Source organism: Dendronephthya gigantea, unplaced genomic scaffold, assembly GCF_004324835.1.
Source record: "Dendronephthya gigantea isolate DGI-Jeju-01 unplaced genomic scaffold, DenGig_1.0 000108F, whole genome shotgun sequence".
NCBI lineage: Eukaryota > Metazoa > Cnidaria > Anthozoa > Malacalcyonacea > Nephtheidae > Dendronephthya > Dendronephthya gigantea.
Genome location: NW_021163118.1, coordinates 809,171 through 827,214, shown reverse-complemented (window position 1 = coordinate 827,214; position 18,044 = coordinate 809,171). Strand labels below are relative to the sequence as shown.

The 18,044-nt window shown below is 35.5% G+C and overlaps 2 protein-coding genes across 2 annotated transcripts; one reads left to right on the top strand and one right to left on the bottom strand.

The window, feature by feature from the left end:
* The first annotated feature begins 2,053 nt into the window (after positions 1-2,053).
* LOC114534847 lies at positions 2,054-4,073 on the top strand. Its single transcript, XM_028556319.1, has one exon. It carries the CDS (start codon positions 2,124-2,126, stop codon positions 3,657-3,659), a length of 1,536 nt encoding a protein of 511 aa, XP_028412120.1. The 5' UTR covers positions 2,054-2,123; the 3' UTR covers positions 3,660-4,073.
* A 434-nt stretch (positions 4,074-4,507) lies between these two features.
* Positions 4,508-10,555, bottom strand: LOC114534879. The gene is made up of 6 exons (XM_028556355.1): positions 10,474-10,555; positions 9,420-9,492; positions 8,293-8,393; positions 6,290-6,476; positions 5,158-5,264; positions 4,508-4,738 (listed from the first exon to the last, which is right to left on the bottom strand). The coding sequence occupies exons 2-6, from the start codon at positions 9,466-9,468 to the stop codon at positions 4,508-4,510; spliced, it is 675 nt and encodes a 224-aa protein (XP_028412156.1). The 5' UTR covers positions 9,469-9,492; positions 10,474-10,555.
* Between the last annotated feature and the right edge of the window lie 7,489 nt (positions 10,556-18,044).

Genomic DNA, 18,044 nt, shown 5'->3' with positions numbered 1-18,044 from the left:
GCTATGATATAAGGAAAGTCATGACTGGGCCACTTTATCAGGCTGGTGCATGCAGTCGATAAAATAGATTATTATCATAATATTCTTAAGGTATAATGATGCCCTTAGTTGCTACTAACAGTACTGTGTATAGGCGACATTCCGCGACAAGCTTGACCGCAGCTAGAGACTATTGCCGCACGGAACATATTGTGTGCACTAGGTAAATATCCAAGCTTGTATTTTAAATATTCTATTACCGCGCAATGCATTGCTGAAATTTAAATGGGGATTCTCATGTGCATAAATGGTTTGGATATTTAATGTAGTAGGCTATTTATACCAAATAAGTTTTGACAGCATGCAAGCATACGTTACTACGCTGGTTCGCATACAAACGAACTTTGCGTATGCGATATTCTGTATAACTGTTATTAATTAATGTCTGGTTATCATCTGTAAACAACTTGACCTTGCGCTTAATTTAGTCGTTTGCGCGTCAAAGAGTATAAGCAATAGTGTACAATGGAATCTCTTGTGTTTAGCTTAACATAAAATATGTATCCAGTAGCTGAAACTCAACAAAACTGAGACGGTGACCAATGACATTGCCTATGATATTATTATCGAAGCCAGGCCATTTATTGCAATCTTCGTTTACTCTCAGTTTAGAGCCGTGTTAATAAAACGGATGCATGCATTATGTGTTTATATGTCCTTAACCACCCATACATATAGTTCGTCCGTGGAGAGATTTACAACATCTGTAACGTTGTTGCAAATAAACACGCGCTGAATATTTTGATGGGTATAGTTGCAGATGGTGCATTGATTAATTTGACATAACGATGATAATTTGTACTAATAACTGAAGGCTTTCTAACGAATAAACCCGAATTTTGATCTGCAAAATGCAAATGTATATATGTATATAAAGTATAAAATAATGTGATTTAGGTAGTTTAGCTAATAAATTTAGTTAAACATTCAAATGAAGGTATAGCTATTTATATGTACACGCATACTTGCGCCAACACATGTTAGGTGTTTGAAAATATTTCCTATTAGTCAATAATATCTTGCGTCAATCATATGCGCAACAGGCGTTAAGACTAATTCGTTAAAACCGTTCATAAACATAAATCGTTCAAACGGCTTCAGATTGAACGTTTATTTATCCGTTCGTATTCTCGACTTTAAACGTTCACATTTTTAGCTGAATTCGTCAAAACGTTTTTTGGGTTCGTTGAAACGTTATGACAGATCGTTCACTACCCGTTCGTTATCCGTTCGTTTTGCCGTTTCAACGAAATATCGTTAACGTACGTTTTCCCGTGGAAGGTCACATTTAAGAGTTTTGCGGCGCTGTTTCTCATTCAATTCATATCAAAATTAGCAAGTGATTGTATTTTATTTAATTCTAGACATTCCTAGGTAATTACTTTCTACGTCAGGCTCTCTCAAACGTTCAAAACTACCCTCAAATCATATTTGACTTCAAAGATGGCGGCCGTTAGCGTTCTAGGTTTTATTACAATTCATTGAAAATAACCAATTGCAAAAAGCCATCACAACATTCCTTTGAACTTCAAAATGGTTTTTGAATGGGTAAATTTGTATTTTGATAAAACAAATCTCACCTCGGCTGCGATTCCTGCAAATTGTACAAAGTACTAAAAGTACTAAAAGTACTAAAAGTCTAAAACATCTGGCGTTCATACACTAGTAGATTTCGTAATGTTTTGATGTTTTGAATGTTGAAAATTAAACATTATACTTAAAAATTAAATTCATAAATTGCTTGTTGATTGCAGCAGAAAAACGAGTGAAGTTTACTACACTTCATTTTACAGTTTACTGCATTGTATAGAAGTCTCACGCAGTTATACATTTTGACATTCCTCGCTCACTTACATCCTTTAAAAAGAGAACGATGCATTTCAAGTTGCAACTCGGTAACTTAATTTACACAATCTCGCGTAAGCGGAAATTGACGAATCATGTAATGCATAATTATTTAGTCTCCCGCCCACGCAAATTCAGTGTTGTGTCAACAGTCGAGTTCGGCGTTACAGCAACAGCAATACTGACCACAAAACGTAGGGTTTAATTTACGAGGCTCAATTTAATATTTGGGTATTGATATGGCAAGCACTTACTCAATAGCCCAGAGTTTTTTATTAGCTGTCTGCATATATGTTCTTTACAAAATTGTGAAATACTTCACCAGTGAAACAAATGAAATACAAGCAAGATCTCGTTCAAACAAACGTCGCCTTGGAGTTTCTGAAGAGTGTATGGATATTCTTTCTACGGAGAAACCTGGTGCATCGAATATATGCTTAGCGATATCAATAAAGTCAGAAGAGTGCTTAGTTCGACAGCATGTTTGCGACGCTTTGATACTCTTGGCCAAACGTCAGCCAATGCTTCGAGCAGTCATAACAACAGTCACGAGTGGGGATAAATATTTCGAAATCAAGGATATCAATGAAGTCATTACAATGTTAGATATTACAACTTCTGATGTCAAGGCTTCAGACTGGCAAGATGTCTGGTTTGAATACACAGCAAGACAGAGCGGAAATGGTCTGTTATGGCGAGTTGTAATATTAAAAGAAGAGTTTATATTCGACACTCGGGAATATATGAATACGTTAATGTTTAACTTTGAACACTCTTGTACTGATGGCGTGTCTTCAATAAAGTTTTGCAAACAGTTTCTCCACAATATGAACGAACTCGCGAACGGTACCAGCGGTGTTGATCAGGAAATCTCAAGAAGCAAATCGTTGGAATTGTTGCCAGAAGTCCATGAGATTGTCACACGCGGTCGAATTTGGCATGCATTGTACAATCTGTTGTTAACTTATTGCTGCCTAAGACCGATATTAAGATTTTGTATGAAGAAAATTTTGCCTCAAATAATGGAAAAGAAACCGAATAATCCGTATCACGAACAATTCCCACCAGATCAAAAATCCATTAACACGCGTGCTCCATGTCGCTTGAATGTAAAGGTATTCAGTGAGAAGGAAACCAGTGATATTATTCAAACATGCAGGGCAAATAATTGCACAGTAACTGCAGCTGTCATAACAGCGGCACATTTGGCATTCTGCAAACTTTTGGATAGTGAAAAATCAAAAGATTCGAAAATAGACTATCTATTCGCTATCGATGGTCAGCGCTTTTGTGATCCCAAACCAAACAAAGATTATCTGGGACATTTTGTGTATATTCAACAAAATTGTCACATGAAGTACACCGCAGGCGATTGTTCTGACTTTTGGAAACTCGCCAAAGATACTACCGAGGAAATTAAAACTTGTGTCAAGGGAAGGGGATGTGTAGCAGAACTGACTGTAATAAGTGGATTAATGAAAACAATCGAATTGATGAAATTATTTTTCAATGACAAACTATTTCCTAAATCCAGCTGCAATTTCATCTCAAGTTTCGGGTCTTTTAACCTGGAAAATGACGGAAATTATAAACTCAACGCATGTTTCATAAATAATCTTGTGCATGGTTCAAATTGCACATTTTCTCATTTCATTCATACAATTAACGGGAAAATGACCTGGCAAATTGCAAGTAATCTTACAGTTTACAGTGAACACGCAGATGCGTTTGCAAATCGTTGTTACGATAAACTTATCGAAGTGTCGCGTAGTTGAGATTCAATGCGTTCGGAAAATACGAGTTAACACATCAATTTACTTTCGTCAAAAGCTGCTGTAGTCAAAATGATATTGCTATGTTTACACTATGAGAGTTTAAACAGAATTTTTGTTCTCTGAACGCAGGGATTAGTCTTCATTGCCTTGGAATGGTAGAGTTGTTTATTGCAATGAGCGTGTATCGAATATGCCATATGCCATGCCATCATATTATAGTCTTACAAATACAATTTCAGAACAGCTAGCATGCATGCATGCATGAAAGCTGTATCTCTCCTTTTAATTCCTTTGTAAAAAGTTGCGTACAATTACATGGCTGCACTTTAACTTAAAATTAAACCATTCATCGAATTATCAGCATGTATTGTGAAGAAGGGATTGTGTGTACGTTGCTGAAGCTTTTCTTGTCAAGCTAAAAAAAACAAACACAAGTCAAAGTTATGTGCTTGATTTGCAACTTTAGTCACAAAAATTATTTGAATAACACATAAACAATAACAAACACAGTCAGTCATGTACATATATATTATGTATCAATTTTTTAATCACTAGCTTACATGCTGAGACATTTGAGAGCAAATACTCCTATTATAGCAGCCATTTATATAGTGTCGTTGTATAAGGATTAAATATTCAGTCGAATTTGTGCCGGGATGAAATATGCCGTAAATGGCATGATGGATACCAGGAGGCAATTTTATTCGCTAATTGGAAAACCAATATGGTTGACTGCGCATGCTCTGAAATCATCTTGTACATGCTCTTGATAACAATGAAAAACGCAACTTTGTTGTAACTGCATGTGTTCAACGTCATTTAACAAGAGAAATTATTCCCCTATATATTTACAGAAGAAAGTTTTCAAAATTTGTGGCCTGGTGGCTTGTACTCGCGTTTGTAGCAAAGAAACTGGATTTCGTAGTCTTCACATGGGTTTTGCTGTTTACACAAGCGAATCCCGTCGATGAACATCGATAGGAAGATCTAATTTGCTGATTTGCCTCATACCAGGGTTTATTGCTGCTCTTTACTCTGCAGTTTGCACCAACTGGCTCAAAACCAGCTTTGCAAGGAGGCTGCACGAGCAGAAAGTGAGAGAAAAATTCAATAATTGGTTACTGGATCTCACTTGGTTTAGATTCGTTACTAAATTTAGTGAAATTACAAAGATAAGTATGTAAATATTTGTAGAAACCCCTCGCCTCTTTATCTAATTTATATGTATATATATATATATATATATATATATATATATATATATATATATATTAATATATATTACACAACATATGCAATTCTAATTAGATCTCGAGTATCTATCTATATATCTATCTGCGGCCAACGTTTTTGCAAATGGGTGTATATATATATATATATATATTAATATATATTATATATATATATTATATATATATATATATATATATATATATAATATATATTGTAATATATAATATATATACACTAATTTGTAGTAAACATTCTTATAACTTACATTATTGTCTCTATCGACAAAACCAGAATACAATTCCCAGTCTCCTGATGCAGATGGGTCATCGCGATCGAGCCAATGAGTCCAATAAATGTTGACATCGGCAGGAGCTGAAAATATTCCAGATGATGTAAACATTGAAACATTGATAACAGTCATACACTTGCTTTTGGACAACGTAATTTTTAATCATTATAATGCAGATTTTGATTTGATAATTTGAAATTAACAATATTAATTTAATCCCATCGAATATTATCCGTAAATACTACATAACTATGTAGTTATAAGTAAAACAAATAAGCATTTTTATCATATATATCATTTTATAACGATGGCGCAGTCGAGCGTTTTAGAATTAATAAATCGCGAGTTAAAGTGTGGATTGTAAAATATTTTAAATACACCGCATCCTTGTCGACCAATACATTTGCTCCATGTGTACAATGCTAATTAGGAGGAAACATTTATATAAATTATAATAATGAACGTGACAAATTACAGGGGCAAAAGTTCAGTCAATAATTGGTCGCGTCGCATAGCGACAGCGACCTATAGTTTCGGCTCGGGTTTTTCATTATTATTTTCCTCTCGGGTCGACCCCCAGCGTTGCTAGCTGCAGGCCATATTTACCCTAATCGGGAACCTGCGCACAGGTAATTTGCTAGTTATTATTATCAAGAAAGCGATCAAAATGCTAGCAAACGCTTTCCTCATCTTTACGTTCATACACATATATACAACTGCACACGCCGAGCACAGTAAGCCTACACCGGCTACCCGAAGTACAAGATGTAGAGCGCGGTTTTGAAATGGGCTGTTGTGTGTTTCTCCTGCTTTCAACATGCGACCTATAGTTCGGTATATTGTTTATTTTCATTATTAAGAACATTTACGACACAAAATTTGCATATATAGCTGGGCTGGCTACGCCGCTGTGAAGGACGCGACCATAACGCCTAGTAGGCGTCTTGTTTTTCTTAAATTGTGAGTTGGATATGTTGATATGAACTTACGCCCATTATGATATAGTAATGCCTCCCATATCTTTTCGGTTAATTCGTATAGTTAAAATTGTAAAAAAATGCGAATTTTTTGTATACTGAAGATGGCAAAATCTCTACTTGTTACTTACGTTTGTAACACAGGAACTGGATTTCATAGTCCTTGCAACTTTGAGTTTCGCTGTTTACGCATGCGAATCCCCTTGGTGTACATCGGTTCAAAACAGAAATGTTTTGATTTGCTTCATACCAGAGTATATTGCTTCCCTTTACTCTGCAGTTTGCATCAACAGGCTCAAAACCCGCTTTGCAAGGAGGCTATACAATAAGAAACCCAGTGAAAATATTTCAATACTCTTTAGCATGAATAAATTACTATATATATATATATATGCATGTTGTTTGGTTGAGATATATTTTGTATTGCACTACAATATTTAACAGTTATTCTGCGAACTCGAGTCGTATATGAGCTGATAGTCTGTCGCCATTTCGGTGCATTTTGGTGTGCTATTATCAACTAAAGCTTGGATTTCTATTTCATTCAACTCCCCAAATCTTTCAGCCATTTTGTTTACTTTCTCTACTAGACAGATATGAGCTAATATTATCTGTCTAGTAGCCAACCAATGAAATTGCAGCATACCTCATATCTGGCGCTTGTGTATATAGTAAAAATAATATTATATATGTTTCATCTCAAAATGAAAAGAAAAACGTTGAAAGGTTTTTTCGCACACAAACAAGAAACTCTAGAGGAACTGGAGGCCAGGATCAGGGGCGTAACTAGTTACTATAATTTTGCGGTGAATATTGATATATTCAATTCTGCCCGACGGATAATTACTATTGCACTTACAAAAGAAGTCCGTCGGGCAGAACTGCATGGATATATTAATATTCTCACCGCCCCACAAACCCACTTATCGTTCTGGTTACGCCACTGGTCAGGATGTCAAACAAGGGCCTTAGAAAAGGCACTGAAAGGCTGGACCGAACAAGAAATTCTGCATCAAAATTATGCCACAAAATACCTACATAGATTATGGTCCTCAAAAATATTAATTTCATGCACAAATACCCATTGAATTAGGGATTATTAGTACTCGTAACTTTTATTTAATCTTGCTATGCTATAATATTTTGGTGTTTATTAATGTGAAAACAATGAATTTCTAAGGAAATGAATAGTGATAATACATAAACTTTCCATAGCATATGACTAAATGTTCAGGCTGGCTATACGGAACTGTGCCTATATAGCCTATAGCCGTGCTGGATTAAAGCATGCAAATCATAGCCTATACAGCTACATCATTTTAATTCAAATTCGAACTCGTGACGATAAATACATGTTATATGACATAGCATGAGAGGTAGCATCCGATATATTTTTTAGTCGAAAGACTCTTTCGCAAGTCAGCACGTTTTTCATCAGTCGCTGGTGATCGACGAGAACTTTCTAATCAAGCGGCTAATTCTACTCTGCGTTGCATTGTCAGTTGAACTGCCTACTTCATACACTTTCAATACGGCTATTGTTAGTCAAAAAGCTAATATCGTAAACATGCAATATTAACGTACGTAAAAAAGGTCATTCTTCCTAATTCCTAAACGACACTGCATGATAATCATAAAAGTCTTTGTTCAATTAAAAATATAGCCTGCATTATAAAGTTCGCATATACAGTATAATGTATTCGCATTGAAGCGAATTATTGTTGAATGTGTCCTGTTTTACACGAAGAGGGCCGGATTCGCATGGTCACCATATCAAAATAGCGGCCATGTCAAAGCGATTTTTACCCCTAGAAGTACGATGTCATAATTTCTTTAGCATGATATGCTAAATGAAAACGTCTTAGGGACATGCAAGGATGCCGTATAAAACAACTTAAACTGATGTCGTGATCCCGAGAATATAATTATTCTATAATTATCTTAAATTACATTCAAATTGTGTTTAGTAACTTTACATTTCCGGCAACAAAGCTAGAAAACATGTATTTTAGTTTTTGAGGATACCTTTCTTTTGTCGCACAAAAACAACAAGAAATCGCGGGATAGTCAAATATTTTTTTATCAAACTTTCAACACTGGAAAATCACCAGACTTGCATTGCATAGTAACGTACCCCATGCTCTTCTTTCGCAAAGCTGTGATAGAGCTCCCAGTCCCCCGACGCAGATGGATCATCCCGGTCAAGCCAACTAGTCCAATAACTCTCTGCACGAGCTGAAAAACGAGAACATTTTATTAAATTAAACACTAAAGATGTTAATTGACAGGCGGATATGACTAACTGGGCCAAAAAACGTGAAAGTCAATACTCAAAATATCACACTCTAGCATGAAAAAGTTGAATAGATTGTTGAGAGATTTTTAGGGCTATCATATGTATGCTTTTTAAAGGATAATATAATGAACCTTTAAATACACCTGGAACAAAGAACTTTTGAATAGAAAACAATAAATATTTTATTCTCCATGAACTTTATTCTGCCGTATTTTTAGGGAGATTTTATTAGAATGAGAACTATTGTGGTTATCCTTCTATATATATCTTTCATATCAAACATGTCCATGCACTAACACTTGCTATATGATTTATGCTCAGGGGCGCCGGAATATCGATAATAACGGGGGCAGATATTCATATATTCGTGTTCTGCATTATTAACTCTTTTGAAATCGATTGTTTTTACGATCTGCGAACACGAATATATGAATATCTGCCCCCGTTATTATCGGTATTCCGGCGCCCCTGTTAATGCTTTGCTTATATGGCATAAAACTAGATGCAATAATTAAGGATAAATACTTTCAGTGTGATCTGTATTCACGTATTCGTCCTGCCCGGTGGATTCTTTTGTACGGATACACTGATATGTTTTAAGTAAGTGAATAAATAACTGAATATTCATGGCTCTGAGTAACAAACCAGTTATATTTAACTGAAAAATTAGCGTGACCATGCACGATAGGAATCGAACAAGTTAGCTTTGGTTTCCTAGTTCAATTTCAATCGTGATCAAACTAGTTTTTCAGCTTTAGTTACCCGGTTGAAGACTCAGTATAGCATCATCACCATATTAATTTCATTCAATATACACCTGAGTCTTATGCATGATTACTCTTCACGGCTCGCTTGAATTTTTGCACTAGTTACGGCCACGTTTTGATCATGTTGAATATTTATATTTATTTTCTCCCCCTTGAATAAAAAAGCAGACTATATAGAACATAAATTTGAATGCTTACCGGAGACTAAAAAACTGGTGAGAATTATAACTTCGAAAATAATTTTCATTTCCAACGTATGCAACAATCACTTCTTAAAACAATTAAGACAAAAAACATTAAATTTACATGTCATGTCGGTCATTTTTATATCATTGAGAATTAAAAGTTGGCGGTTTCGAGACAAGATTGGACAATGACTGTCAATATAATTTTTTTATAACATATTTTGGACCTCGCTTTGCGGGTTGGTGGGAAACAAGTTACAATTAGAAGAGGGGGGAGGAAGTGATAATGCAAATACCGTACTACATTGCATTGAAGAGATTCGTGAGACTGAGGAGGGGGCTTATGCTAAATGATAAATCATTTAAAGTATAGATACCGCATTCCAATGCCATTACAACCGTAATTATATTTCCGAGGTTTCAAATACGTTTTAGGTCATGTTTAAACTATACTGGATTAACCGGAACCGAATGGTCAAGTCATCAAAATTAGCCATGTCAAAGTGAGTTTTACCCTTAAGCACAAAAATAATAATGATACCACGATTGCTTAATATGATCAGCTAAATGAATGATTCTGGAGAGATAGATACCCTAGAACAACTAAACCTGATTTTTTAACTGTGCATGTGAATCTGGCGGGAACGCACACCTTCCCTCCCCCCCCCAAATTAAGCTTTTAGCTACGGCCCTGGAATCCGGTATAGTGTAATACGGTATCCGATAGTGTAAGACGGTATCCACGGTATTCGAGTCACAAATTGAGTTGATATTCGAATGAGGAATGCTACATGATCCATTACGATTGGTTCATTTAACCGCAAAAACACGTTCTAGCTTGAGCTGGAATATTTCAATGCAAATAGTTTAATTTTCAATTGAAGTGCATATTTAATGCATAAGATGTAGCTATAATATTGTATAGGTTCAATCATTAAAAAGATGTCTCAATGTATTTTTGAACTTTAACTATTCCACAGCCTAAACTATAAGCGCTTTTCGAGCAACCGACACTTGGCATGAGGTGCAGCATCTGAAGAAGAAATAGAAATTGATAAACTTCATACCTTTTAATAATGAAAACTGAGATTAACCAGCTGGTGACCCTGTTACGAATTCCAGGTTCAACGATCTGACTAAAGACATCACAAGACAGCTCAACTTTATATGATTGAAGTGCAGGGGAAATAAGTAATGTCACAAGGAGAATATATTCGTGCATATAATCCGGAAACATAGCTTAAGTCCCTGAGTACCTCCTTATGATATTATTCCTCATACGTAAATGAACTTTTCAGCACATTTATAATTATAAAAAAACCTTCACGCAGACGTACACAAAAGTATATCGGCTAAAATAAACACTGACAAAAGGCTCGAATTAAGCAGTTAATTATATTTTTTATTATACACATGCATAATAAATTATAAGCACTTTCATCTAGAGAAACCAGAGAGAACTGGTTTAAACGATGAGGCACGAGGTAAGAGATGCAGCACTTGCTGTGTGAGACCGCAGGAGCAAACGAATTATATCACGTGAAGATCTTAAGTTATTTAATTTATTGCAAATCACTAGTTTTGTATTACAATTTTGAGCTGTAGTGATTTATTCTGCCTGTAACCCTGAGTCCGACAATGGAACATATGAAAAATTGGAATATGGTTGCTGGGGAAATAAAGATAATACAATCCTGAACCAAGTATCATTTGCATGTCATTTTATGCCGAATCGCCTCGCTTCAAAATATTTACATCAGAACTTGTTGTTAATACCAAAGATAAACATATGCAGAAACGATAAAATGTTTGGATTTCGTGAAAATTGAAAGTTTTAAACACAGGGATAGGGAAGTTTAAATCCCAAATTTGTGGTTAGAAAGCTCAAGAGGGAAATTGAAATAGCGTTGCTATATAAGCACTGGCGTTGCCAGTATCAATGAGTAGGGTGGATAAATTCATATTATTCATGTTCATTTGAAAATAAAGAAATAATGTAAAACAGGATTATATAAATATGTTCCCTACACTTATCAAACTGGGGACGATACCATGTTGCTAAGGAAGTAAAGAAATATCCTTAGGTAATAAAGTTTGTTTGTCATAACTACACGCAAATAATCACTGCATGGACGCCGGAACTGAGGGGGCAGCTATCGCACATGCGTTATGCCAGAAGCTAGTGGCAAGAGAAGCAAAATATGCTCTTTTAATTTAAACTATTGCATTTACTTTGCTAATGAATTGCTTTAGGCAACGCTAGAAATGAAGCCAATAAAGCCTCACGAATACCCATTCGTCTGGCAAAAAAACACCCAGACACCGACATCTATGACGCCAAAATGTAATAAAGATAAATCGTGATGAGCCGAAGTTTGATTTCTCGTCACTATTTAATATGCGTTAACATACAAGTGCCCTTTGACGGAAATCTGGCCCAGCCCCTTTGCCTTTGCAACGTTATATAAAGACAAGCACAAGTTCGTTAATAAGGACAAGCGGTAATTAGCAGGAGGGAGGGGGGGGGGGTGGTGAGCGTGAATTTATATCTTATGTTCTGGCCGACGAATTTACTTTCAAAGAGCATATACATATAAAAGAACAGTGGCGGATCTAGTTGTGGGCAGAATGAATATACTACAACTTAAAATCGGAATTCGATCGCATTGGTAGATTTTAATGTAAAAATATTCTTCTCAAATCTATAACCAATAGCGTTGTTATTAAGGTGTTTTGAATTCAAAATTAAGCGGTGTAATTTATTCTGCACACCCCCTAAATCCGCCACTGTAAAATAAATATGTCGGCCGCAGCAAATATACTTTCAACCCGGTATACATCTCCCAATTTACTATTCTGGCCCTGTAAGTAAAATAATTTCCGAACACAAGTTATCATTTTTTTTTTTTTCTCTTATATATGACATCCTTCGCAAAGGATTCATTGGGATATTGTAAAGCTTAGGTTTGTAATCAATATGTTTATAACTATGGTGTCACATTGAAATTTAAGTAAATTAGGATTATATATGACACAAGTTTATAGCTCAGCAAGACTTACAGATGCATACAGTATATTCCTCTAGATATAACAAACTGTCTTTTCCGTACGCAAAATGGTGCATTAATCTAGGGGTTTTTTTTTAACAGTAAAAACAGCCTGACCGGTCCTGTTGAATTTCAGTACTGCAAAATTAGCCAAATTACCGTTGTAAAATAATGCGTTAAAATCTCTGCATTCATGTAGCTATATCGTTAGCAACTTACATGCACTCACCAAGCAAGGGAACTGATTAACCAATTTGACTATTTTAGACGCTTGAAGGAAAGGACCCCCTACCTTTACTTCTACAGACTTTAATTTTAAGAACGAGAAACTTCGATGAGTTTAACGTGGCAATTACTTGCAAATGTCTCAGCGTGTTCAGTGTGTACTGTAAGATTACTAGCAATCTGCCAGGTCATTTTCCCATTAATGGTGTAATTAAAATGAGAAAATGTGAAATTGAAGCCATTAAGATGGTTATTTACGAAACATTCATGGAGTTTATAAACTCCCTTATTCCCGTCGTCAAAATTAAAAGACCCGAAACTTGATATAAAATTGCAGTTCGATTTCGGAAATAACTTTTCATTAAAGAATAAATGAATAATTTCTACTGGCTTCATTATTCCACTCTTTACGGTCACCTCTGTTATAAATTCTGCTTTTTTAACGTCAGTTTAATCTTCTCGGTAGTTTCTCTTGCCAGCTGCCAAAAGTCAGCATCGTTGCCACTGTACTTCATATAAGATTCTTCATGCGCATACAAAAAATTCCCTAGGTAATTCTCGTTCGGTTTGGGATCACAAAAGCGCTGACCATTGATAGTAAATGGGTAGGATATCTTTGCGTCTTTCGATTTTTCACCATCCAGAAGTTTGCAGAATGCCAAATGTGCTGCTGTTATGATAGCTGCGGTTACTGTGCAAGCATTAGCCCTGCACGTTTGAATAATATCACTCGTTTCCTTCTCACTGAAGACCTTTACATTCAACCGACATGGAGCACGAGAGACGTTTGCTTCTGGATTTGGCGGAAATTGTTCGTGATATGGATTATTCGGCTTCTTTTCTATTTCGCGAGCGAACATTTTCTTCAAACAAAGTTTCAATATCGTTCGTAGGGCGCAAAAAGTCAACAGAAAATTAAACAATGAATGCCAAAATTGACCTTGTGTGACAATCTGGTGGACTTCTGGAAGCAAATCTAAACTTGAGATTTCCTGGTCAACACTGCTTTTACCGTTCGCAAGTTCGTTCATGTTGGCGAGAAACTGTTTGCAAAACTTTATTGACGACACGCCATCCATACACGAGTGATTAAAGTTAAACATGAACGTATTTGCATATTCCTGACTGTCTACAAGTTCTTCTTGTAAAATCACAACTCGCCATAACAAACCATTTCCTTTTAGTTTTGCAGTGTATTCATACCAGACATCTTGCCAGTCGGAAGCTTTGACATCAGAAGTGGAGATATCCAAAATTGTAATGACTTCATCGATATCCTTGATTTCGAAATATTTATCTCCATTCGTCGCTGTTGTTATTACAGCTCGAAGCATTGGCTGACGTTTGGCCAAGAGTATCAAAGCGTCCCGAACATGTTGTCGAACTAAGCACTCTTTTGACTTTATTGATATCGCTACGCATATATTCGATGCGCCAGATTTCTCCGCAGCGAAATCGTCTAAAATATCTTCGAAATATCCAAGTTGACGTTTGCTTGAACAAAACTTAGCTGGTTCACTTGTGATGTATTTCACAATTTTGTATAGAAGATATATGCAGACTAACGATAAAAAGCCTTGGTGTATTAACTCCGAGCTTATCATAATACTTCTGGCAGTGAGTAGAGTTATCAAATAATCGTAGCCCAAACTTGAGGTAAAGCTTTCAGTATTTCTATGAATAATAGTAACTGTAACTCACGCTCAGCAGAGACAATAGACCTTTCTTATAATGACGTCAAACGCGGAGAGTCTGATGTTACACGAATTTTAATTGGCTTCACAAAACTATCGAGCCAATCAAACTTCGTGTAACATAAGACTTTCCACGTTTGACGTCATTATGAAAAAGGTCCATTACGTGGGCTTATGTATCGTCCGAGCGTAATATTCGAACAATTACCGGATATTATAAAAAAAGCAGGGAAATAAATTTTGGCTTTGATCAATAAAGGTGATAACAGCGCTTAGCATTTTCAAAGTAATTCCTAGTATCATTAACACTTTGGGTAACTAATTAATACAATTACAGAAGAATGCTAAATGGAATTTGCGTGCCACAAAGTGATTAGCCTCCTCTGCAGTTATCTCTAAAATATGCATATTTGGTTGGGCTAGCTGTGTCGGGGGAGCGAGAAAAATATTGAGGAGATACCTACCATTAATCGATCAAATGGACGCCTCATGTAACCTTACTGGACCCCATATGGAATGAGGTTTCCCTTGGGCTTGGTAAGGCTTTATTCAAAACGTGGCTCAGTAACCTTCGAAAATTTCGGTTTATAGGTCACTGGCGTTTGCCAGCTGAGTATACCTCGATGTGGAATATATCTGAGTATATAAGATGTGGAAAAAAAACAGCTAGATGATGCAGAAATTTTAAGAACACAATTAGGCGAGCTTGATGCGGATATTGAAGTGACGAAAGACAAAATGCAAGAAAGATGAAAGATCGGAAAAGGAATCGCACCGTTCACACGCACGAAAGATCTCTATTGAGATCAGCTAGAAAAAAGGAGCTTAATTTCTATTCCACTAGCTACTATTTTGACTTGTTTGTTGACTTGTTTTTTACGGCTTTTATGGTAATGTGCATTATTAATTCCACTCGCTGACATTTAAAATGACATTTAAAAACGTACGACACGCATTATATATAGTATATCATAAGCAGCCCAGACATGTTTTCGTTCTCGTGGCGCTCGCGCGTGTACACGAGTCTACTTGGTCTATTATTATGACAAGGTTGGCAAGTTTTTTTACTAAAATATACTACAACGTTTGCTACGGCCTGAATATCTTGCAAATTACAAATAAAAATAATAAAAAAATTACATCGGTTTAAACGCCGGTAATTTGACTACATTCTCCCGAAGTTTTAACTTCAAGCGTAATAAACGTAATTAAGGATGCAAAAAAAGCAAATGTGTATCGATATTTTGACAAAATTTTGTCAAGACTATGCTAGTGGCACCTACCCTGTTGTGTCGTCATAATTTTGAATTGCAAACAAGAAACTGATTGGCTGTTGCTTTTTCAGTTGGAAATTTCGCACGCAAGAGCCAATCAGTTTTCTGTTTGCAATTCAAAATGATGACGACACCACAGGGTAGGTGCCACTAGCATAGTCTTGACAAAATTTTGTCAAAATATCGATACACATGTACGTTTGCTTTTTTAGCATCCTTAAATTTAACGTTTGAAGTTAAAACTTCGGGGGAATGTAGTCAAATTACCAGCGTTTATGCCGATGTAATTTTTGTATTATTTTTATTTGTAATTTGCAAGATATTCAGGCCGTAGCAAACGTTGTAGTATATTTTAGTAAAAAAACTTGCCAACCTTGTCATAATAATAGACCAAGTAGACTCGTGTACACGCGCGAGCGCCACGAGAACGATTATGATTAATTATTTGAAACACTTATATATAATTATATAATTGATGAGCAATTTAGCTTTTAGGTATGTACATCACGTAAATATTTAATACTAGAAAACTTTCGATCTAATACTAGATAAAAAATATATAAATAATTATTTTTTTTTTTTTTTTTTTTTTAATAATGCTAATAATAATGCTAATATAATAATAGATAAATAATAATGCTACAGTTTACTCTGATTCGTTTTTCTAAAACCTCTACAGCTCTTTTAAAACCAGGTTACAGTCGCTTCTGCGCATGTCCCAGTTTTGTGTACGTTTTTCTGTGATGATACACTTTATTCATTTAACACCAAGTACCTTGTATACATCAAATTATACTTATGTCGAAAATAGAGTGAAACCAAAAGAACTACAGTACAATAAATCATATTTTTACGTCTCTTGAAGGCGAAATTGTACTATTGCGAAACCGTTTCTGGAACTTTAATTACTGTCTGTCATTACATACATCTATTATCACAGCTGAGCGTCTTCTCAATGCCGAAAGTACGAAGGTGTGAGATCGAATTATATCAAATCAATTAATCCGAATCCATTGAGCGAAGTCATCGAACTGCTACATCATATTTGGCATGATGGAAAGTACGGATTGCGGAGTCGGAGTACGGGCTCAGAGTACGGAGTCTTATTACGGGATGTTTAGTAATTAAGGAGTCTGCACTAGACTCCGCATTTTCCACCTTGCTGGGGTGCTCAGTGTAAAACACGAAGTCTGTGTTAAAACTTAACTTTTCCCCTCCCCCGCATGGGGAAAATGCGGAGTCCAGGGCAGACTTCGTACAAAGACTCCGTATAATAAAACTCCGTACTCCGACTTCGCAGTCTGTACTTTCAACCATACCCTTATATTTTTTAGTTTTGCCGTTAACGACTCTAAAGTGTTATAATATATGTTTTTAATTATGAAACCTCTTGTGCGGTATATCTATCCCCCAAACATCATGGCAGTATTGCTTTTGCAGTCATGGCTGAAGTAATGGATGAAAGTCTTGCGCTTGACGAATTCGAATCATGTTTTATTGAAAATGCTGCCGCACAGCTAAACGTTGGCAGGGTAACAACATGCAATTGTAACGATCATTGCCTGCGAGAAAAAAGACGAAACTTTTGCCGATGCCGAAGCATAATAATTTAGCATTACCATGATGAAAGTAGCAGTAGCAAATTGTTCAAATTATGATTAATTATTTGAAGCACTTATATATAATTATATAAATGATGAGCGATTTAGCTTTTAGGTATGTACATCACGTAAGTATTTAATACTAGAAAACTTTCGATCCGTTAACCCTGGCCTTCATCAGTGCAATATTGTGCAAACATACAAGAATAATATAATAAAAAAAATAATATATAATTGCTCCGGATAATTTGATCATTTTGTTACTGCTACTTTCAATATGCGTTGTAAACCAACTCTTAACAGGATTTATAGATGAATGTACCTTGTTTTATACATAAATTGGACCTCCAGAGAATACTCTAAAATCGATCCTCTAACATATCTTTGACATGATGCGCTATTGACAGGGTATTCTATAATTATTCCGCAACATTTCATAATGACATAATATTATTATCTTTAAAGTAATGACATTTTAATTTTTTCTATAGATAAAGAAAGTTTCAAAATGAGATTTAATACAGTGAAACAACAGACACACAGTTTCAGTGATATGAATTGATGACATGCATCATGACATTAATATTTGAGATAACATCGGGTACATAATATGCAAGGTGATCAGAGCTACATGGAATATACAATCTTTTCATGAAAAAATTATTCATCGAATACATGGACATCAATACAAATTATCAGTACAAACTCAAAAAACAAATATATATAATATATCGCGCAGGGGAAATAAGTAATGCCACAAAGAGAATATTTTTCGTGAATATATTGCGGAAACATAG